The sequence below is a fragment of the Haliaeetus albicilla genome, chromosome 13 (assembly GCF_947461875.1).
Source record: "Haliaeetus albicilla chromosome 13, bHalAlb1.1, whole genome shotgun sequence".
Taxonomy (NCBI): domain Eukaryota; kingdom Metazoa; phylum Chordata; class Aves; order Accipitriformes; family Accipitridae; genus Haliaeetus; species Haliaeetus albicilla.
Window position 1 is genome coordinate 31179833 of NC_091495.1, and position 24882 is coordinate 31204714.

The 24882-nt window shown below is 36.9% G+C and overlaps 1 protein-coding gene across 10 annotated transcripts in view; it reads right to left on the minus strand.

Annotated features, from left to right (window-relative positions):
* The window catches only part of RYR2 (ryanodine receptor 2), a 456061-nt gene that overhangs the window by 329848 nt on the left and 101331 nt on the right, over nucleotides 1-24882 (minus strand). For all 10 annotated transcript variants that reach the window (XM_069800675.1, XM_069800669.1, XM_069800667.1 and 7 more), the window contains exon 2: nucleotides 14364-14483. In XM_069800675.1, the coding sequence (XP_069656776.1) occupies nucleotides 14364-14483 (120 nt within the window). The remainder of the gene's footprint in view (nucleotides 1-14363; nucleotides 14484-24882) is intronic.

Below are 24882 nucleotides of genomic sequence, written 5' to 3' on the forward strand. Positions count from 1 at the left end.
TTTAGGCTGTTGTTACATAAGTAGAACTATTTTCTTTTATGCTTGCAAACAGCATCAAAGTTTTATGTTAAAATTTTTTAGGTTTTGCTCTTTGGAAACAACTTTGACCCTGACAGCTGTCAAGGGTCACTAGGCTATGTGCTGGTTTTGGCTGGGGTAGAGTTAATTTTCTTCACAGTAGCTGGTATGGGGCTATGGTTTGGGTTTGTGCTGGAAACAGTGTTGATAATTCAGGGAGGTGTTCATTACCGCTGAGCAGTGCTCACACAGTACCAAGGCCTTTTCTGTTCCTCACCCCACCCCACCAGCGAGGAGGCTGGGAGGGGACAAGAAGTTGGGAGGGGACACAGCCGGGACAGCTGACCCCAAATGACCAAGGGATATTCCAGACCATAGGACGTCATGCTCGGCAATAATCCAGGGGGGACGTTGGCGCAGGGGCTGCTGCTCGGGGACTGGTTGGGCATCGGTCATGGTGGGGAGCAATTGCTTTCATTTGCATCACTTGCCTTTCCTGGGGTTTATTTCTCTCTGTTATTTTCCTTTTCATTAACTTATTATTATTATCATCATCATCATCATTTTATTTCAATTATTAAACTGTTCTTGTCTCAACCCACAAGTTTTCTCACTTTTACCCTTCCAATTCTCTCCCCCATCCTGCTGCGGGGGGATTGAGCGAGCGGCTGTGTGGGGCTTAGTTGCCGACTGAGGTTAAACCACGACAGGCTATTATTAACAGAGCAGACTGTCTTAACTGCTTGGAAGTTGTAATTCCTGGTATAATGTTTACTTTCTTTATAGATTCAGAGCCTCATACATTCCATCTCTGAAAAGGATAAGTAAAGAGGTTTTTTCCTCTTATCCCCTCCATCCCTCCCTCTGATCTGCCTTCTAACTATACATAGGTCCAACATATCTATACTACTGAGAGCTGTTTCTCTTTTTTAGCTGTTCTCTGAAAATTTAAAACTCTTAGCAACAGATAAAAGTGATATTGGGTAAGGAGTCATACAACTACATTTCAGGCTCGATGTTAAAAACAGGCCAATCAACTCAACAGCCATTACAACATATGCTGCTGTAGCCAGAAGCTTCGATGAACATTAGCTAATAGTATATCACCCTAATACAGTGTAAATGTGTTAATTTTTAAGGTAATTAGGAGAATTCCATGCTAATTAATAAAATAAAAAAAAAATCTCACAGGATCAACAGTGCTACAGAGGTTCTAGGCACACATCCAAATTAACAAAACATTTTTTGTTTAACTTCATGCTGATCCTGCAAATTCTACCTTATTATGCTAATCTTATGTGTATTATTCAAAACTGTGCAGTTCCCTTTTATTCTTAGAAATTATGTTGTATTTGTAGCTACTGCAACAAGTAATGGAAAAATCTAGGATATTATCAGTTGGGAGGGTACTGTTGCTTTAGAACCTGGAAGGAAGCAGCTACCCTTTGATTCTTGCAGCATCACAAAGATGAGCTTTATAAAATACTATTTTTCCCCTTTCTGGAAAGCATAGCAGACACCCAACAGGAAAATTTTCCTAATCTCTGACCAGATTTATTATAAACCATGCACATTACAACAGTCATATTTCAAAGTAGGAATCCTATAATCTTTCAGGATCAAGCAAGTAGGGCGAATGTGCGTGTCTTCTGCGGCTGTAGTAACTGACATGGCCTGACTTGTCTCAGTAGAAATCTTACCTCTGCGTAATGACCAACCAGACATTAATTGCAGAGATTCTCTTACTGTTACATTAATCCCATAGCTGAAATCTTCACAGGGGAATTATAACATGTAAAAATAAAATCCAAATAAATCTAAATATTAACCCTTCCAGAACACCCTACACCAACTCTAATGAGCACTTCATTCACTTTGCAGTGAACATGGAACAGTATGTCCAAGAGAAGCAATAACTGCTTATTTATCTCATAAGCTATCAGCCATATAGCATAATAATGGACACCAAATTTTAACTTCTAAGGATCTTATTGTAAGTTTTCAAATATTACACTTTCCATTTTATGATGCTGAAGTCCATAGTCAACCTGTGTAACTAGGAAAATTGGTGCCTATCAAATATTGCTGGAAGAAGGGACTGGGAATTTATGCTCTGAGTCACCTCTGTTTTGTCCTTAAACGAAGGAAAGGAGATGCATCATCAGCTCTCTCCTGGGCAACACAGTTTAAAAGTATCAAAGCATACACAGCTATCAAAATCCTTTGTGGCGAGATACAACAATGCACTTAGACACTTACAGTACTAAATTGTATATTAACCGTCAATATTTTCTTGACACAAATGTAAAATAAATCAGGTTTTGTAACTAAAATGAATAATGCATACATTCTGTTTTGAGTCAATACTCATTCATGTACCTAATTCAATTTAAAAAAATTATTCAAAACAAATTAAATGCAACCACCCACAGAATTTTCAGTCTATCCCAACAGCATTACAGAAGCTAGATGTGCTTTACTCAAATTTAGGTGTGCCAGGCCTTACTGGCTGGCAAAAAATTAATAAACTATAGAGCCACTTTATGAAGATTAATAGTATACCATACCTCCGTTCTTTAAGTCACTTTGTCCCTCTTGTTATATGTCTTTTAATATGTCCATTCTGATGTAACGTTCCCCAGACTATTTTGCACCCCAGACTGTTTTGATCTGATTTACTTGATTTAAAATAATATCAAAAAGTATACATTTATCTTAAAAGGTATACACATTCACCTCTAATGTAAAGGACATCAATCAGAATGATGTATTGAAAGTTGTTTACTCAAAAAAAAAAAAGTATCTTTAATCATTAAATTCTTGTAGTCTTAGAGAAACTCCAGCAGATATTCGGGTCAGGGACAGAAAGACTTGAGGAGTCTGAAGAGCAAGGACTATCTGCCAGGAAATTCTTCATGGGCTTAGGGACATATACTGTCAGAGTTTCACTGCTCAGAAAAAGTGCAATAATACTTTCAAGCATAAATAACTATTTTAAAAAATGTCACCACGTACACTCAGAAATTGTGGTTTATCTGTAAACATGTAAATGGATAAAGCCTCTGCTTGACTGTGCGTGAAACTGCATTTGAGCATACACTGCATGATGTAAAAAATAAACGTTTAGTAACTAGAAAATCAAAAAGCTTGGAAGACTAATTAGTGACTATTTGTTCAGCTTCTTAAAGATTCAAATTTGGTCCTTTTTTGCTCTAAGGTGCCAAAATATTGTTACTAAGCTGTTAAGCAAACAACTGCTGCTTTAAAGGACTCTCTGCTTATCATTCAGTAACATAAAAGCACAAAAAGCTGCCACAAAGTACCGTCTAGACAGAAATACCCACATGCATTTCCCAGCAAACAACTCACCTGCCTCAGGAGTGAATTATGCAAGACATAGTAAAGCAAGAGGCTTAAAAATTCAGAGACAGTAAACACAGTCTCAAGGACCTGGCAAACTATGCGGACTTTTACTCTTTTCCTGCTACTCTTGCATACACATTCAAGGAGGGAGTATAACAAGAAGTTCACAGATATCACCCCTACATGGGACCACCACATTCATTTAGACCATTCACCAACCTGGAGTCTCCTCCTTTACTGTATTCAAGTTCTTCCTTTTCAAAATTTCACATTTTGACATCACTTATGATGTTAACTACAGTATTAAGGCCTTTGCAGATACCTATTATACACAATTACATATTATTTTCTAGATGCTTTTAATTTTATTTTACCAATATCACAACTTCCACCTTGCCAAGCAAAGATATTCCACTCCTCTACTAAGGTGCATGTCTATGCTGGGGATTTAACCTAACCTTTCAAATCCCTTTGTTTAGTATTGCTTTATTTTCTAAAAAAAATTCTAAAATAAAAAAATTCTACATTCTTGCAAATTTTCAAAACTAACCAGAACTCTCCTTAATTAATTCTCCTAAGGAATCCACCTTTTCTATAGAAATAAATCAATTTGAATAAGAATTATGTGGACAGTTATGTGCATGTGAAAATAGGAGCTTTAATGGAAACTATAGATACAGCTAACCTCCGTGATAAATAAGCTGGAAACGTACACAATGGGAAAGAATTCTTTTGCCCTTTTGAGTTTATAAAGTGAGACTTTCATAGTCATTAATCTGTACACATACTTGCAACTGTATCAGCCAAAACAGATCAAATTCATTGTTACTGTACTACTGACCAAATCACATATCAAATATGGCACTCAAAGCATATTTAGCTCTCGTGAGAATAAAGCTTAACACACTAGGCATGTTTCTTATATAAAATAAGACCTCGTGGCAATTGCACTTCATTTCTATGGACCTTTTTCTATTGCCTACTACTTAATTAATTTATATACACTAGAGAAAGAAATTCTGCATTACTGGACTTTCCAATTTATTGAATAATGGGCACTCAGTTTCCTGGCAAGTCCATCCATACTTCATATTGCACTGAAAGGAATATTTGTTTGCTTTCTAGGACCTCTGCCCAACCTTTTCATGTGAGTCCTCTGCTGTGCCCATTTCTTTTTCTCTCACAGTACTCAAAATGTCATGGAGCTTTGGCATTTTCCTTCACATAGAAATAACTTGTCCCTGCTGTGTCTTTTAACGATCAATACACACCTTGGCCATTTAAAGCATCCTAAACTATCTAAACTAATTCACCCTCTGTTATCTAAAACCATTTGAACGATGGCTGTTAGTGATTTTGATTCACATTTCCCTCAATTATTGCCTTATCACCAGCTGTAAACATTGTACTGTTCACGGTTCATCTAGCAACCGCATGTCCATCACTCATATCTACAGGTTTTCAAATAAACAGCAAGCTTTCAGCAATTATTCAAAAATAATTAAACACCCAGGAATAGCAGCCTGAACTCTGACCTTCTGCATTTATTCGTACTCTTTAAGAACATAAGCACTTTTTTTACCATCTGGTCTCTGTTTTTTAATGCAAAACAAAGCAACTGTTCTTTTGTTTGTGAAACCAGAAGAAGTTATGCTTGTATTTGTATATGGCAACCCCCCTGCCAGCATTAGGAAAGTTACTGAAAACAACTTCCATTTGGGTTTCAAGCATAGGGACACAAAACATACATTTTCAACATCCAAACTATTTCTACTTGCCCAATTTCCCCCTTCCAATCCACACTATTCATAAGCCAACACCTTCAATTTAATGTTGCAAATACTCTTGTTATGCTAGTAAGTGACAGCATTCCCTCTGTTGTTAAAAAAGCACAAATCTTCTTCCTCATTTTTCACGGGGAAGTAGCCAGGAAGAAAGGCCTAGAATCTTGAAAATCACCACCCAAAAGATAAAAGTTTCAAAAAGTCCTAAGAAACAAACAAACAAACAAAAAAATTTTTATATTCTTTCTTGTTTCATTTTGTTTTGTATATGATTGGTATTTCTTACCTCAAACAAACACACAGATTCACTCATTAATAGGCCACATTTCTTCATCCTAATTTCTGAGAGCCCATTGGGCTAGGATTATTCACAGGAGTCTGCTGAGCCACATTTGAGCCAGCTTTAGCCCAACAGTGCTTAAAAATACTGAGTAGAAAGTAACAAAACCAACAAAACCATGACATCCAGTGTTAAGCAGGGCTGCACAGCTAATTTGAAACTGCTGCTTTAGACAAACGTTCATCTAAAGGGCTTAAAATATAAGCATTTGCACTTTCATGTGTTCTTAGCTTGAAACACAGAGATTTATGAATCTGTTTTTTCAGATTTTCAGATGCACGGCTACATATCAGCCTAATTGAAATTCAAACGACCACTTTGTAACTACTCTGCATGTACTGAAGAAGTACATTCTGCTATAAACCCATCAGAGAAAATAGTTAAAATGCTGAGCTCCAGAGGATTTAGCAGAATATGCCATTGTGTAACCTTGTGACGTTTAGTTACCCAGGGTAATGCAGCAAGCCTGAAGCTGCTGGGGCTGTGCTTCCCTTGAACAGCTATCGGTTGTAACTTTCATCAGACATGAGCGTACAGCAAATAAGAACTCCCACCTCAAAGTATTCTGGCTTTGCTCTGTGTATCACTTTCTCTTTCAAGGACGTACGGTATTTTAGTACAGTTACTGTATTTGGCGAAGGCAAATAATCTGTTTCCAGTCCTTAACACCTAGTCCCAAGATTATTAAGAGTCCCAAGACTTTTATACTAAATGGGGGGGGAAATCCCAACCACCAAAACCCATCAACAATGCAACTGTGTGAGGGCATTGCTTTGAACAGAATGTTCAAAATGCAAACAGATAAAGCCATCGTGCAATAACAGCAACTCTCCTTTTTAATAGGAACAGGACTAAAAATGATAGGACTCAGAAGCTAAATCACAGCAAACTGGCAGGTTTTCAGAAGCCTGCAGAAAACTCACCAAACCAGTTACAGGATTGTACACCATATATCTCACCTTCTTACATCATGGTGCTTGTGTCACAGCTGTATCTCAGACAAGATTCTCCAGCATAGTATCTGCTTCTTTTTATATTTTAATCTTTAAATAATGAGAGGCCTAAACAGTTACTCGGATATATAGTTATAAAGGAAAACTGATTTAAGGGGATTTTTCAGGTCTTCACTTATTTTATACCAGAAGTGGAATTCCTACAGCTTTTCCACTACAATGAAGAAAAGAAAAAAAAAAAAAAAAAAAACAAACAAAAAAACCAACCACCAACAACCACCAACATATGTGTTTCTGTAAACATTAAGGTTCGTTTGTTTGCTTTTAACAGACACTTACATAATGAAGAAAGTTGCAAACTACATTCTGACTGGAGAAATTATAACTCGTGTTTTGTTTGTTAAATTACAAAAATTATACAGCTTTGGGTTAAGTTTCTTGATTGGATATCTTATGTAAGTACCAGTATGAAACAAATCATTAATATTAAAAATAAAATTACCATTTTGAAATTTGTCTTGCATCAGTTAGTTGATAACAGACATAATGTAAGCATATGTATCACATGTACTACTCTTTCTTTCAGTGCCATCACTTGCAGTACTATCATCACCTAATTAATTCTCCTTAACTACAAAATTATTTTGATTAAATCTTTCAGCTTTTGTCGCTGCATGTTCAGGTTACACGTCAGGCACTCTACCAGCATATTTAGGTATTTGATACCTTCCTTTGGAGGTTTTTTTTAAGTGCTTTATTCATAACAGTTTTCAATATTTCTAAGAATATATTTTGACAAAAAAAATCCCAAGTATGCAATACATTTTAAGTCTTATAGTAAAACCTCGTGGATTCTAAATCACTAATATTAAGCATGCAAAGTTACAAAGCAGAATTATTGGCAGATGTATCCAGAGAACTGGCCTATAGTAATATCATACATCTAATATTAAAAGAGTGGGTGTGATTGAAAAAGAAACTCACATTTATGAAGGTACGTTCTATAGATAGGAAGAGCTTTTAATTCCTTTTTGGTAGTAACTAGTGCCTCAATAAGCTAAATCTCAATGTGTATCTGTGACAAAACTAGATTTGATAATGAACATTTCTGTAAGATCAGAATAATCCATTCCTGTATGTATTTCAAATTACAAATATCTGCTGCAACAGGAGAAACAATCGGAACAGTAAGAATAATAAGATCTCCTAGATTGGATATATTATGATTACACTATTTAGTCTGTGATGCCTTGCAAGATAACACACTTTTTTTTATTTTAAAAACTACCTGCGTTACAGATGACAGAATATGTGAAGTTGTATTATATGCCTACTAACAGTGCACACAATTTTCAGCTGATATGAAGCCATATTTCTGTTGCTGCTTTACATCCATGGAGATCTGACCCAGTGTCTTTCATAGTCTGAATGTTTCACATTCATTTTAAATTAATCACTTTCTGTCTCAACAAATAATTATGTTGGTTTGTGGGACTAAGTGCAAGGATCACATTAGGTCTGATGGATGTGGCTACACATCTGCATTTAGGCTCAGGATTTATACAAGATTTAAAAGGAATAAAAATTGAATCTGATATACATAAATAATAAATATAATATTTACAATTATATAAATTATGCATTACATAAAACTACATACAAGTGTAGTGAAACACACTATGTTCTTATTTACATTGCTTCTACAGAGAAGCACTTTACTGGGAAAGAATGATTCATTGAACAAAATCCTGTCTGATCTATGCCTACAAAGACTTCCTCCACCTATGTCTAAATCATGTATCTAAAGTAGGGCAAGTAATGTGTAAGTATGCATAAATTATTACCAACTCTTCATTTAAATTATTAAAATCAATGATCTTAGTGAACGTCTGCTAAACAGAGTCCTCTGAACATGAGATTACATAAGATTAAGTGCCATCTTTGCCATTAAGTATGAACATTCATTTTGGCAACATGACACAAAGGCAATTAAAACGGCCTTGGAGGTGCAGCTACAAAGCCTTGCCAAAGCCCCGACAGTCTTTTGGGACTTTTTTAGAAGGATGCAATGGAAACATAAGCACAGAAAGGAACCACAGCAACTGTCATAAATAAATAAAAAAAACCAAAATGGAAAAAAAACCAAAAAACAACACCTTACCATATGGCAAATTCCCAGAACAATCCACTGTAAATACAAGCAGACAACACTGGTTTCATTCGTCAGTGTAAGCAAATTTTAAATAACTTAGTATTTCATTATGTCAGTAACTGCTCAAAAAGCATCTACTCGCATCCATACACTAATGGACACCATGTGCTTTTTTAATACATTTGGATATATGCAATCAAAAACTGTGCACAGCACAGGTATTGTTTCTCAGCTGTCAGAAAGAGTTTTAGACTCAGTTTCTCTGGAGTCAGAAAGATTATTTGCCTTGGCCACTCAGAATATGCTCAAGTGTTTGCTGCACAAGACATAACAAGCCTTCAGATCTCACACTCTGAAAGACAAATGGAGAAAAGCTTTTCTCCCAGAGGCAATCAGGGTACAGGGGTTCAGGCCAGTGTCCCTGCCCACCATTCCAGATGACACCCTTCTCTAGACACATCCGTACAGAATTTGACTGCTGACATGGACATTTCTTGTGTAAATAGTAGAGAAGCAGACTTCTTTGTAACCTTGTCTGTGCCAGGTGACCATCCTTCTCTACCCTCCTTCCCCTCATTCTCCTTTTCCCTTCCAGCACAGCCACCTGTCCACCTCCTGCTGATTCACCTCCTTGTTGAAAACAGACCAAAAAAAGGGCAAAGAAAAACCTCAAAGAACTGGCATTTGGCAGCACAAGAAACAGTGTGCCAAGTCTTACCATCAGGCTTTATTTTCTATCCCCTCACACAACAGCAGCATCTAGGGACCGACAAAGAATGGAACATCACTGATCTATGTAGCACTGGGTCATGGAGCAGATAGCCCCAGCCAACTGGCCTACACCACTCCAGCAGCAAATCTGCAGAACCTTCCTAGTGTTGCAACCATGCCCTGCCACAAGAGAAAAGTGAGTCTTCAAAAGCAAAAAAGTTATCAAAGTCCTACTTCATGTAAAGCCCCTCTTCACTTTACAAATATAACTATTAAGAGTATAATAAGCTTTTGGACTCTTCTCTCAGCACTGTAACTTATTACATATAATGCAATTCACAGCTGAGTGGAAAGTTCAAACACACATTGCACTGCCTTCTTAAAAAAAAAAAAAAAAGGAGAAAAAAAATTTTTGAAGTGGCAGGTTTTTTTCAGATCTTCAAAAACCCTCACTATGTTTTCCTTGCCTCTCAAGTCCAAATTGCTGAGAGCTCAAGAGGGAAAAAAAAAAAAAGTCATCGTTTTTATTGGTCCTTTTTAATAATGTAAAGCAGATCTATACCTCAGAGCATCATGGAATTAAAGTATGTGAGTTTACCACCTGCCATAAAAACGAGAGAAAAAAAACACCTTATGCCACTAAAAAAGCATAACTCATTCTCAGTATTCTGCTGTGCAGTGGTTCACAAGGGATCAAAACCACATTTGTGACTGGCCCAGAGCTGAGTATTTTTCATTCTGCACTATGGACAGGTATAGGTTTCAGGAGCTGTTAAAACACAGCTCCAGCTTCTTTGCTTTTCAACACTCCATGCATTATTTAGGTCTAAAGAAAAATTACTTCAATAGCAAACAGTATAATCTTTTAATGAATTAACTTCCTCATATCAGCAATCTGTTTATAGACAAAAAGCAACGATCTAATTTTCAAATGTAAATAAATACTTCTCACTAGTCACTGAGATAAGTTAACTATTCGTAATTCTTGATTTAATAAGAGGGATGGTCTTCCACACAAGGAATAGATTTAGAAGTACACCAAACATTGATGAAACAAAATTACCAATAGACCATTGTCAGTAAAGAAGTTTATGTTCTTTTTGGGGTTTTTTTTCTGACACCCATCCCTTATTTTCTTCTTTTTACTTAAGAAATTAAAATTTATGCTATAGATTTAACAAGACCTGCTGAAGAAATAATGGGATAAGATAAGGAAACTAAGCATTTTAAATTCTGTCTTCAGTATGTCTTCTTTGGGTTTTGTTATTCTTGCTATTGCAACTTTTTGAATGTTAAAAATTTTTGAGGGTTTATATAGGTGATATTCTTATACATTTGGAATGTGTAACCTATCCCTAGAACAACGTCTACTTAGAGACAGATCTGTTTGTAATTGGTAGAGATTGAAAAATAATTATTTTTCACTTGACCTACTACACCTCTATAGATGATGTAATCATGTATTTATCTTGTACCAACCTGATTGTTTCATACTCAGAACTGTGTCCTATTAATAAAATTACACATAATTTAAACCTGACATCTACTTTATCTATTGTTTTGCTCTTGAAGATATGGGATCATTTTGAGGAATTTGATGACATGCTCTGACCAAAAATCAGGAATCTGCTACACTCCTGAAAGTAGTAGATAAACTGGATTTGCAGAGTAAGTGTAGCAACTAATCTTACTTCCCCTCCCAAGATAAATACAGCAAAATAAAGAATAGAGATGAAATAAAGATAGCGTAAAGTGCAAAATAGCTTTTATCCCATTATCAGCAAAGCTAGAGAATAGGCCGTGGTAGAACTCAAAAGAACTGTTACCAAGACACGTCCCTGATTTCTCCAAGGCTACTGCTATCACTAACACAGAATCCCGGCCCTCCTTGTGTCCTTCACAACTGCAATCCAACCCACTGGCTCAAAGGATTCATTTCAAATCAAGACTACATTTGCTGTACAAAGACCCAGCACCCTCTGACTCGGTCTGGGCTCTGACTGCCCAGGAGGCAGCTTTGCAGAAGAGGGCCTGAGGGCACAAGGTGGGCACGAGCCCACGGTGTGCCTTGGCAGCAAAGAAGGGCAACAGCCTCCCATGCTGCGCTGAAAGTTACGTCACCCAGAGTCATTGTTTTTCCCCTTTATTCAGCACGTGCTAGACTATACAGAATCACCGAATGGTTTGGGTTGGAAGGGACCTTGAAGACCATCTAGTTCCAGCCCCCCTGCCATGGGCAGGGACACCTTCCACTAGACCAGGTTGCTCAAAGCCCCATCCAACCTGGCCTTGAACACTGCCAGGGATGGGGCATCCACAGCGCCTCTGGGCAACCTGTGCCAGTGTCTCACCACCCTCACAGGGAAGAACTTCTTCCTTGCATCTAATCTAAATCTAATCTCTTTCAGTTTAAAACCATAATCCCTCATCCTACCACTACAGTCCCTGGTAAGGAGTCCATCCCCATCTCTCCTGTAGGCCCCCTTTAAGTACTGGATGACTGCTGTAGGGTCTCCCTGGAGCCTTCTCTTCTCCAGGCTGAACAACCCTAACTCTCAACTCAACACTCTTCCTGTAGGAATGACCAAACCAATGCACAAGAACATTCACAAACTTAGAAATATAACTGTACTTTGAAATTTGATTCCATAAAATGCCATTTTGTGATAAGATGCATTTCGACTCAGGAGTCCCGTATCAAATTTAATAGCAAAAGATGTCTCTCCATTTGCTACAAAGAAACCACCCTCAAGCCTAAAAGCAAGCTGTAATGTAGCTCCAAATATGAATTAATTCCTTATTTAAAATTCAAACACTTTACAAGATATACAGAAAAACAATAGATTTGCAGAGCTAAGAAATAAAGAGGATATTTTTGCTCATGGATTGCTTCCAAAAGAAGTGAAGAAAGTGGAATTTGGAAGCAGTTTTGAAATGTGAACACGTGCGAACTGATAATGCTTACTAAAGTGTTTGCTAATTTAGCCCAATTATCATCATCCATCTTTTGTTAGTATGATGTTTTCAAAATCTGCTGTTCTCCTCCGAAGCTGAGGGAATCTACACGACCCTCCAAAGAAACACTTGTGTTGTAAACTTGCACAAAAGAAAATAAAATTCATTAAGCAATTTTCATAATGGGCCTGCCAGTGTTATGGCTGTAATGGGATAAGTATTAACAGTCAGTAGTTGCCAAATTATTCTATCAATATATATCTTCAATTTGACCGTTATTTTTGTAGTGTGCATTATTCAATGATCCTAGGGCAAGAAAGTGCATGTGAATAAGCTGTGCTAATAAAACATCAGCTATATCACCAGTAGCCACATCTTGAAGGATATTGGAGAAAAGCAGGGGATTGTATCAGGCATTCTCAAGAACGCAAGTCCAGGATGACAGCTGAGGTCTATTACTTGTGTTTGGCCTATTACTGGTGCTTGGTTTCGTACCTCATCCTTGATACTGGACTGTGACTCAGATGCTACTTGCATTGTTTACTTTTAATGCATTGTTTGCATTAAAGTGCATCACAATCCCATTACAACTGGAAAATAGTCTTAAAGACATGCAGGGAAATTTTTTAACTAGCTCAAGAACTCTGCTGGAACCTTTTTCAAATTATCATATGCCTCTTGTAATATTTTCTATGCTCTTCCTTATATAATGCAATAGTAACATTGTATGGACACAGACATTAGGAAGAAACACATTTTTATTTACTCTTATTTACAGCAAACTTTGCTTTAAGGATTTGGTAATTTCATGGCTCCCTCAGTATTTATACCTCCAAATGACTTCAAATGAGCAGCATCGACAAGCAAGCATAGGAAACTGATATGAAATTTACACTGTATTCCTTAAAGACAGGAACATTCAGGAGTTTTATATAGTGAGAGAGACACTGTAGATTTAATATCCAAACTTACTGAATGATAATAAATTCATTAAATAGATTTTTCTGGCCTCACAGGCAACTAGCACTGCAACTACTTCTATCCCAGAACATTTTTATTGTTAAAAAGATTCACTTAAAACAGAGCGGCACGAATGAATTCATCAAGATCACTGCTATTATAATGAATCATTAATATCCTAGTGAAAAATTTATTATTATGAATAATACATTCAAAATGATGAGACAGAAAATGAAGCATTACTCTGCAATGTATCAGAGAATCAAAGTGATGTTATGAAGTTGGTAAGATAAAAAACATCATTTTTTGCTCTAAATCTTTCTAGCTGTCTTTCCAGATGCTTTACCTTTATTTTATTTTCTCATCAAACATTTATATTTTAGCTGAAGAAAAAACAAATATGTTAAGAAACATTCTTCCCTTTGTATAAATAAAATGTCCAAGTATACCCATTACTTTGCTCACAAAACCAGTTCTGCCCTCAGAAGGCACATTTTGTCTTCAAAACCCTTATTTGAGCATATGTGATTGTGAAACAAAACCCCTCCTTTGCAACAAATAGCAAAGTTAATTTTTCAAACTACTCTATCTACTACAGATATAGCAGAGTTACAGTAGGCTTAGATAACAAACTGATTAGACAAGATAATTTTGATACTTGCACTATTACTCTGCTCAGTTAGGGAATTAGAAGGACTTAAAGTAATAATCATCTCAACGTAAATGTCACGGAATAAAAACTTCTCACAAATAGAATAATCACTCTCCTGTGGACTTAAAATCAGAGTAATCAAATGTGTCTTTGAATTACAGTACCCAAAAATTGCACTGTAGCTTACTACAACTGAGTTTGGACAACCGAAATCACAGGCACATTACTGAGGTGGACTTCTGCAGCTAACTCGTTTTAAAGTGAGCCCAAAACAGAAAGCACAGCCTTAGAGTCCAGCCAAACGGCCATGACAAAGGAACAATTAAACTTTGAAGGGGGATTAAGTATTCCTTATATTATTGATAGATTTGATTTGTCCGTTCTCCTAGACAGATCTGTATACAGTACATCAAAACAAGCAATCTTATAACTATATCCTTGCTTCACACATTACACTTAAAACACTCAGCAGTACCTTAGAATTTGATGTGGATTCCAAAAAGCAAAGCCTGTTGCCAAATCCTTCAGCAGCAAGACACAATTTCTGTTGCTCCTTGTGAACAGTTGCAGTGCACTGCAGAACCACTTCATCATCCTACCAAAAACCAAACAAAAACAGAACAGTGGTTATGCCTCTGACCCAACAAGATCTGTAACAGAAGTCAGTATGTAGGAAATAAATACAAATGTTATGGGACTAAATCCTGGTGGTAATATAGTCAAAGCAGATCTTGTCAAAAAACCTGACAGAACAGAAGCACACACTTATTTAAATCCCAGTTCTCCAACGTAACATAACCATGAGCTACAGAATCCCTTTGCAGAAATATGGTTTAAGTTAAAAAGAAAGAAAACTTGGTTGTAATGAGTCTGTTTTCTAGCAGAGGTTTTCTGTTTAAGGATAGAAAAAATAGTACCACCCTGTGCATTCCACCCATTCATTTATGAAGCAAAATTAGAGTTTCCAATAATAAATTTCACATGAAGACATCATATTTAACACTGTAAATAAAATGTAATACAATAAAACTATAGGATAAAGCATGCAACTGGAAGCAGAACAGGATGAGACTACAAAAATGCACGCATTAAGGCAGGCATGTTTACCAAAAAGTTATTCTTGCAGGCAGCTTTTTACATAGGGACATTTAGAAAAGTTCATCAAATCAAATAAATGTCTGAATTTAAATTGAACTGAGTAATTTGAAGCCACTTGTAAACACCCATCCTGAATTAAGCTGGCCTTTTATTTGGTTTGATTTACTTCACTCTAGTAATTAAACTAAATTAAATTAAGATGTATTTAATTCTGAAAAGAACAGGAGATTAAATATAATTTAATCAGACACTTCAAAAATTAATTTATGTTACCTTTTTTTAGTTGTCCCCATGTAGCAAACCCTAGCCCTAAGTGTAGGTAAACCACTTTTCCTTGTATACCAGCAACAGTGCCCAAGCTGCATATTGCTTTATGATCCACAGTCAATTGTAGAGGCAAAAAGGAGGAACCGCTTCCAGTCAGACATTAAATCCAGAAAATGTAATACAGGTATATGTTATATGTGCAGTTCACAATGTACAACTGTAATTAATAAAGAAAAATCCCTAAAAGCCAAAATCAAGGATCTAGAAGACCAAATATACAGTTAAGAGCTTTGCTGTGTACTCTTTGTAAAAGTAGCATCTAATAAAACCCAGAGCATTTTTTCTTGGGGGGGGGTGGGGGTGTGTGGTGTTTTTTGAAGCACAAAATTAGTATTTCCTAATCTTAATTACACTTAATTCAAATAAAAGTTTATTTTCAGGTTAAAAATAGTAGTGTTAGATTACAGCTGTATAAACACATTCTCCTTCCTCTTTATCTTCCTAGCCCTTCTTCCTAAATAACCACACCAGCAGAATGGAAATTCCAGTAGCTGTGTCACCATCATACATTGTGCTAGAGTTGTCTCCAAAAAGGGTCACTAGAGAAGATGCTAACATCGTACCTCCATAGCCAGAAGCAGACAACACAGTAAGGCTACTTTCTACTCAAATGAACCACCAACTTCATTTTGTACTGCCCCATTCTCTACAATTGTACGCTGTGCTTTTAGAGAAAGTCTGAAAAGTGTTCTGCATAGACCATCTACAAAAATGACCCTGCTGACAGCAGCAAAAATACAAGTTGGTTTGGGGCAAGTCCCTGACATACTTAATTTTAGTTAATGATCTAATGCATCATGTCCTTCCCTGCAAACCAGTTATGAGCAATCACCAAGCATACATGTATGATGTAGATGCTGACTGATGGAGGATTAAGAAGAGGAATACAGCAACTGCTAAATTCCCTGACACACAAACTTTCACAATTCATTCTGCAAGCATTTTCTCTTCTTTTGCTGGACCGTGTACAGAGTACATGGCTTATTTTGTCAAATACATAGCTCACTAATAAAGACTGATTTCTTAAAAAATGCTTAATAATTAATGAAAATCAATTGCCCTCCCATGCCCTTTGCAAAAGTTAATTCCTGGGTTGGCAGGACATGCTAATTAAAACAACAAAGCAAATCACAACTCTGTTTTGCTACATTTGTTTTGGATGTAGATGGTTACAATAAATGTTCTCTTAATTCAGGCCACAGTCATAGTGTTGTGGAACTTCTCACTCTAAGTCAAGGTGTGGTTGATAAAGTTGGCACAGAAGGTTAAGAAAGATATGATACCATTGTCATATCAAGTGGAAGGTGATCACAGTTAATTATGAGTAATATACACCCAGCTCTAAGTTACTTGGCATTTCTGTGCACATCATTAGAGAAGAATCTAATATAAACTCTACCCTGGATTCAGTCTTCCAACATTTAGCGACTACGTGTTCAGAAGATTCCTATAGATACAAAATTTGATTGTGCTGCAGAATTATATTAAGATACATAATTCCATTCCATTTCTTTAGAGAAGACTGGTAAGTGGGTAAGCATCTCAGCACTGTCTTTCTAAACCTGTTTTCAAATCAGCAAGTTCTATCCAGTTCCAGTATCAGGAGAGCCAAAAATGCGTAATTTCCTTATCTGAAGTCACACCTCCAAAGAGACCTTCACTGAAGGTCACTTTGCTCTTGTATTAAGAAAGCTACAGTGAGCATCATATTAAATGTCTATTAAAGAAAAATGTTTATCAAATATTCTTAAATCTTGAATTATGAGATCTCTCAAACTGGTTCATTTCCTCCTATTACCTTCTGAGCATTTTCTCACCTATATGTTATGCAGATGAGGTTTTAGATCATCATAATTTTTTCTGTCAGTCACTGTCAGATTAGAACTGATGAAAGTAATTTATGTTTCAAAGGGCTATAACTGTAGCCTTCAAAAGTTAAGCAAATACATCATTATGTATCCAGATACACTCCTATCCATCTCTCTCCTAACTCTGTGGGACTGTGGGACTGAAAATGTGGGACTGAAAATTCAGGGGTAGAGGCAACACAAAGGTGCTGACAAGAATGTTAGTGTCTTTTAAACATCTCTCTCAAATGCTGACTTACTTAATATCACAGTAAACTAAACAGAGATGAAGATTAAAGAGATTCCAGGAAGACAACTTCAAGCACAGATGTTTAATGCTAAAATGTAATCACTTGTAGGAACTTTTAATCCACTTGGAATCTAAACTCTTGGATAAACTGTGTTTTAAGACATGTAGAAATAGTTGTCTATACATTGGCAATATTAAGTGCATAGGCAAAAGAAGAAAACCTCGTCTTCCACAAAACAGTTATAGGTCTTTGTAATTGATCAAGGTAACACACGTGTTAGTAAACAATAGTGTGTCTGTCATATTCAATGAAACGAGTTTAGCATATACTTGATCTGATTAAAAAAACAGTATCTGTATTCTGCCATAACAAATGAAAGTATTTGATTTAAACTTCATATTCAAAACAACCACAACAGACATAGATTATACAGAACATAGTATAGTCTTGGAAAAAACTCCAGCACAGTTTGGAAGAAAGGGCAATAGCACAGACCTAAAATCCCTGCAGACATTTCCACTGCCAGATACTTTTGTTATTCTTGTTTTGCTGAATAATCATCGCTTTGATACTCATCTGCCAGTTTCCTCCGTGGAAATTGGAAAATTTTAGTATTTCCATCCCAATTCACTATCACCCATAGCAGCCTTCATTAGTAAGCCCAAAGATGCTGCTTCATCTTCTATTTTTCCAGGTTTTGGATATGGAAGAAAGGTATCAAGAGAGTAAGGGAAAGTAGGTGCCAATAACCACACAATTCTGTGCACACAGTGGTGCTGCAGCTTATTATCAAATGCACAAGGCAATGTAAGTCACCATAACAACAATGGAGCACAGTCTCAGATATATCTTCATTTACTGCAAGTAAGAGTGAATCCAACTTGAGAAGCTGTTTGTTTAGTTTAGGTACTTTAATGGATGATTCTTCCATCCATTCTCATCCTTCAGTTCAGAGTCTGATCTACTTCGTAACACTCTTGGGAATTTGGAAGCACGGTTATCTCCATCCCACAAATGGGGAGGTAAGGAGCAAGGAGGATACTGCCTACCTACAATAACAGAGTATGCCTACAGGACAGCAGAAATGGTACTTGGATTGCTAAACTGATAACGTGAGTCAGAAAGCTATTCTCCTTCCCAAGTTTGCAAATGAACTTGCTGAAGGCAATTTGGAGCTAAGGCTAATGTAACAAGCCATATACAGTCCTTTAAGATTATGACCAAGTACCATCTTCAAGTAATCCATTAATCCTCATAAATCTTTATGTGTCAGCCAGTACACCAGTTCATAGTTTTAAAGATACCGTACCTTCCAGCAAAAAGATACTCTGCTTTGTGTTACGTCAGATACCTGCACTGACTCAAACAGCATGAGCTTTTGATAAGCACACTACTGCATTTATCATTCTGATTCTTCAAGAAGCATTCTTAAAAAACAGGTACATGTTATCTATGCCACAAAGCCCTATTTATTTTTTAAACATCCAATTTTGAAAAATCAAGGACAGTTATTGAACAAACAGCAGCACACAGCAGATTCTTAATTATATCTATTCATCATGGGCTACTTAATTATTTTCAGGAAATCTTTATACTCACAGAAACTAAACAAATAACTAAATGATTTAGCAGAGGACCCAGTAACTAAAAAAAAAACCAAAACCAAACAGCAACGAAAAAAAACCACCTTTAACAGCACTGTAACACTTGCTACAGTTAAAAATTACTTCTAAAACCAAAATGCTGCCAGCAATAACCATAAACTGGCAAACTGCATGCTCAGAACTGCATTCCAGAAGACCCAATTAATGAGGGAAGAGCATGGCTTTGCTGTCAAGGCACAATATTAAAACAGCGAGTTCCCAAAGCTCCTTAATAGCACTTACTTTCATCTACAGAGACTATTTGACTTTTCTGTGAAATCCACTCAAATCTCCTAAGATTACATGAAATATATACTACCCAGTCAAGAAAAAGGTTAGTTTCTCATGTAAAAATGTGGTCATGTTATGTTCCAACATGAATGTTTCTAGGTATATTTTTCCATGATCCGCAATTTCAAGTTATGACCAAATAAAACATATATATACACACACACACATACATATACACACACACATATATATGTATTTCCTTGTAACAGATAGCGTTACTCTGTCCTATTAAACCCTGAAAACTGATACCTCCTGTGTAATGTCAGTTTTGACTAACCCTTAACCTTCTCAATATGTTAATTCTATTAATGGACTAAAACTGGCTGGCTGAATTGCCACAGGTAGGTATCATCTACACTGCTATAGCTGTTAGCACCTCTTCAATATGGACATAGCTGTGATTCTGAGGGCGGAATATTTGCATTGTGGCATTTTTCTGGAAATCTGCAAGTTGGTGGTTTGTTTGGGGTTTTTTAATATTTTTTCATGGGTTGTTTTTTTATTTATTCTCCACACTGCAGTACCTTAAACTTTTAATAATTACACATACTTTTAAAACTTCTGAATTCATATCTGATACTGGTTTAGTAGGGAGTCAAAGGATAGAAAAAGATTGCATAATTTATTTATTTGCATTCTTTAAGAATGCAAAAAATAATTTCCTACTGTATGTCTTTCCCTATTTTACAGTCTATGCCATTACTACCTCCAAATCTTTTATTTTAACCATGGAAGAAAAGCACAATATTGGAGCTTCTAGTACTGCTAAAAATCTCTGCAGGAAAAGTTGATGATAAATGAAGTAGCAATACACCACAAGTAATACATTTATTTAGAAACACAGCATGTGCTTCAGCCCAAGGTGCTTCAGCTCATTATGTTATGACCTTGACATCTGCATTTTGCTTCCATTTCAGGACAAAAATAGGTGACATTTTTCAGGTATTTTCCTTGATTTTATATCTTATATTTTACCCCTTTGCAGAGAATGCAGCAAATAAATCATGAACTATTACTAATTTAAATAATTTGCTGTGCTTTTCCTAATCTGACCCATGATACATAATTACCTCCCTTAAAGATTTAATGCCGACTCTGTTTCTACTGCTCCATGACAGTATACCAATTCGGAAACTGCATACGGAACAGAGAATGTCACACTTGCAAAATTAAGCATTCAAAGGTTAAAACAGGTAAGTTATGCTTATACATTCAAACTCACTTCTACCACTGTTTTATATGTCAAATACCGCACTTAGTGGAATGTTCCCATCAACTTCCATATGCTATCAATCAGGATCTCAGCACAGACTTTAATAGCTCAATCTTTAATAGCTTCCTCAAACTCCACATATGCACAGTTCTGCTTCACTGCATCCCATTTACTGTTCAGCTGTGCAACTGAACTGTGCAATGAGCATAGGTGCCACACATACTTTAAAAGTAGATTTACAAATAGAAATTTAGCCTGTACAAACTGCTTTCTGCCTAAGGAAACTGTAGAATACTTCTTGACTTACAAACTTTACTTCAACTTCCCTTTGCCTCGTTGGGATAAGCACTAGGTTAGCATTAGATTAATGTAGAATAAAAGTTTGTAACTCCTATGGGCCATCAAGTACAAGACTTGCACCGTTACTGGAAACCATTTGCTGATAGAATAATAGGATCCACAAATCAATCCCCTAAGATGACCCTAGCGATGTGACCTGCCAAAAAAAAAAAAAAAAATCAAATGTAACTATTTTTTATGCTAGGCATCTGAGTAACACACACCAATTGGTAGGTAAGACTACTTTCAGTGTTGATGGAGCTCTACTACTCGCTGCCCCAGAGCCTCTTTATTTCTGTGCTTTGGAAGAAGGTAAAAAGCAACAATGCAGAAGTAACAAATTCAGATGGCACTTTTCCTTCTCCAAATCCCTGCCGACAACCAACAGAAGCCTTGATGAATAGGATTTATTAAACACCATGTACATAACATGCAGTAACTATGATCAACAGTGATTAAATATCTTTTCAACACTCCTACAGGAGATACCAACAAAACAAATGCTCAGAGGGCAGCACTACTTACTTTAACTGCTAATTCTATTCTTGACTGATCAACCAATGTCTTCAACAAACTACCAAACTCTATTTTGAAATACCACCCTATTAGGGAGATGACTCTAGAGCTTCTGACATCTGAACACAAAGGAAGCCTGTGACAGTAGTAAGAAAACTTCTGATTACTGTATCTGAGCTTGAACCCCAACTCCACTATCTTATTGCTAGCTGTTGTAATAGTTAACAGTAAAATAATAATAGTAATGTCATTGGCCAGTGGGAATTAGTGTTCAGACTCCCTTAAGGGAGAACAACCTATAAGGAACTGAAAACAACCTTAGCGCAGTGCACATCCCTTAGGTAGGGACGCAGGATAAAAAGCAATGAAAAGACAGCAGTGCTGTAGAGAAGGATCTGCTGGTTACAGTGAATCAAATGCTGATCACAGTCAACACCACCAAGCAGGTGTTTAGAAGCCAAAAAGCTGGGCTAACTGGGAAAGAAGTGCATGTGACTAAAGAGTAGTGATACTTTGACTTTACAGTCAACACTGGTAAGGCTTCAGCTGAAGTGAAATGGCCATTTTGACCCTTCGTTTCAAATAAAGAATGGACAGAGAACAGCAAGACTGATGATACCTAGAAAAAAAACAGGAAAGATCCAGAAAAACTGTTGGTATGCAGTCTGCTTAGACTGTAGGAAAACATGGCAACAATGTCAAGTATATGATATTGTTGTCAATAAAACATGGAATAAAGGGAAGGTAATACTGTTCCTCATTGCATTAACAAAATTAGTATTAGACAGTTGGTGAAAAGTTTTCTGAGGATAGCAAAGCATTTTCACAAACCTGTTCAGAAGCTTCATCATTATATGACCATAAAAAAAGCTCAAGAAAACCTCTGTCAGAAGGATTTGTGCATAGCTGAACTTGCCTTAGGATGAGAAGGAAGAGAGATGACTTTTCTGGTCACACAATCCTAAATAGTCTGGACACATTTTACTGTACATGTTTTAGTTTTATCCTGTAGGAGGAGTAATTTCATAAGAATTCAACATTATTCCAACGGAATTATCCTTTGAGACAGAAAACCCCATGCAGAACAGATGGAATTCCAGAGAACCAGACTAGCTGGTAGTTCTCAATACAGTACTATGAAGCAGGCTCTAGTACAATAACCATGTTATCTCCCCCTCCTTCCCCAAAAAGCTCTAACCTAGTCAACAGAATAATTTTGCAAGATTACAGCAAAGTCATGGTGATCTGCAGTACTAAAGACACATGGCAGAAAAAGAAAAAAAGAAGAAAAAAAAAAAACAAAACACGAACAAAAAAACCTATCTGGAGTCATGTAGATTCATATGCAGCACTTGTCAGAGAAAGCCTTCACTTTTCACAAAGCAATCACTAGGTACAAGGCAAAAAATTGTTACGCGCCACTTCAATACAGTGATGCTACATGGCAGAGCAGAGTTTAGGTAGGACTTCTGCATCAATACTGAGCAGTGTCTCAGGCACAGTGCACATCCCAGTCTACAGGTTCCACAGTCACCAGAGGGAAAAGACGCACACAATCAGAAGGCAATGAACAAATCTGAATGAGTGGCTCCAGCACACTCAGGTAACAAGAGCAACTTCTGTGCTCTGCAAAGTGCTTCATGGAGAAACAAATGTACTACTGAGTTTGATCTGACTGGGCACTGCAGTGATACTGTAGGTGTCTGTACGTTTCAACTGCACGTACCAACCACCTCCTGAAATAAACTGCTTACTAGTGATATAAACATGAACACAACACTGAAAACAGATGTACTGTCTATGTGTAATCTCAAAGCTTCCTCTTCTGGCTCTTTATTCCACCGAGTCAGCATGAAACGGTGTCAAATTTGGTTTCAGCACGCAATGGTCTTGTGTACGCATGTGCTAGTATGCTCTTGATTGAGTTCTACTAAAAATATGTCTGCAAATGAACATATTTCCAATTGCGATGACTCATTTTATTATTTCTCACCAATTAGCTTCTGTGGTCCTACAATCCTAAAAAAATGCCAAGTTCAGCTGTCAGTGTCTAATAATAAATTTATCTGTCTGTAACCAGAGCTAGTAACGGCTAACTCTGCATCCGACACAGTCGACAGAGGAGTGGTGGAAAACATCTGCAATGAAGTATGAATACCAAATTAAACACAAAACAGCTGGTGGGCTGATTTCAGCTTCTTAACAGCCCCAGTATGTCAAATTTATCTCTGATGTAATTCTACTTATTTTAGGAATTTGATAAGAATTCTATTCTTACTCAGTAATTCCAGGCGATGTCTCTTCTGCAATCAAAGGTGTGATTACAGCATGGGACATATCTATGCTATATTTGATCTTGCTGGTGCGAGTAACAGTACCAGTAAAGACAGAGGTGAGAGCATGCTAGAAAAGGTGTCCACAAGATTCTGCAGGCAAACACAAGATTATATCTATAATCTGTGTCAGGCATTTAACAAGCTGCCTCTAAACGAATGCCAAGTCATCTTATAAGCCCATGGTGCTCAGTCCAAGCTAATAAATCCAGACTCTCACCAGAATCTCAAAGTGCTGTATCTGAAAATAATCACCAAAGGGTTTTAGCTTTACAATGCTTTTCTGAGAAAGAGTTCTTTCATCTCAGCTGGAGAACGGAGGCACATGTTAAAATAAATAATTTGTTCAAGTTCACACAATACTTAGACTGAAACTGAACCATTCCTTTTTGTGTATTCCTCCTACCCTACTAACAGGTTCCACAGCAAGAAGGCTCTATCAACACACCTCTCTCATGGACAAGGCCCTCTCACTCCAGCTCAGACTGTGAAAACCTCCCCTCTGCATCATCCCTTTCATGCAAGAATACATGAGAAAAGTTCATCAGCCCTCAGTCTCATACCTTGCGAGCAGGCTCAGGAGGCTAAATCAGTAATATGACCATCTGCTTGAGTTTGCACATTCAATCCTAGATGACTTTCTCTTCCGTTAATCTTTTTTCAACAGTATTTCTTGAATCATTCCACTCCAGCGCTCTGCCAGACTGATATTTTGCAGCTGCCCAATCAATCATGCAACCTTTCCTCTCTAATTCCCAAAGACTCACCTGCCACTGTGGTTTTTTTATTTTTGGAGCAAGGTTAAAGATTCATTTTAATCTTCATCTATTTCAGCCATGTAATGCTCTGTCAGTATTTCTCCCTGCTTTCATTCTGAAGCTGCTCTAACTTATGAGATTCACCCTTTCACTTCACACATTTCCTGTGCAATGCTTTCTTGTCACCATGAGAGTCTACCACCTTTCTGAATTCTTCCTTCTTAGACTAATTCCGTTTTGAAAAATTCCCTCAGACTGCTGTTCACAACTTCTTCTCTGAGCATCTTTGATTATGCTCTGTTCTTTCCTGCAGACCATTAATGAAATTATTAAGACAAGATGTGGTACCTTCCCATGAACAACTCTGAAAGGGCTATT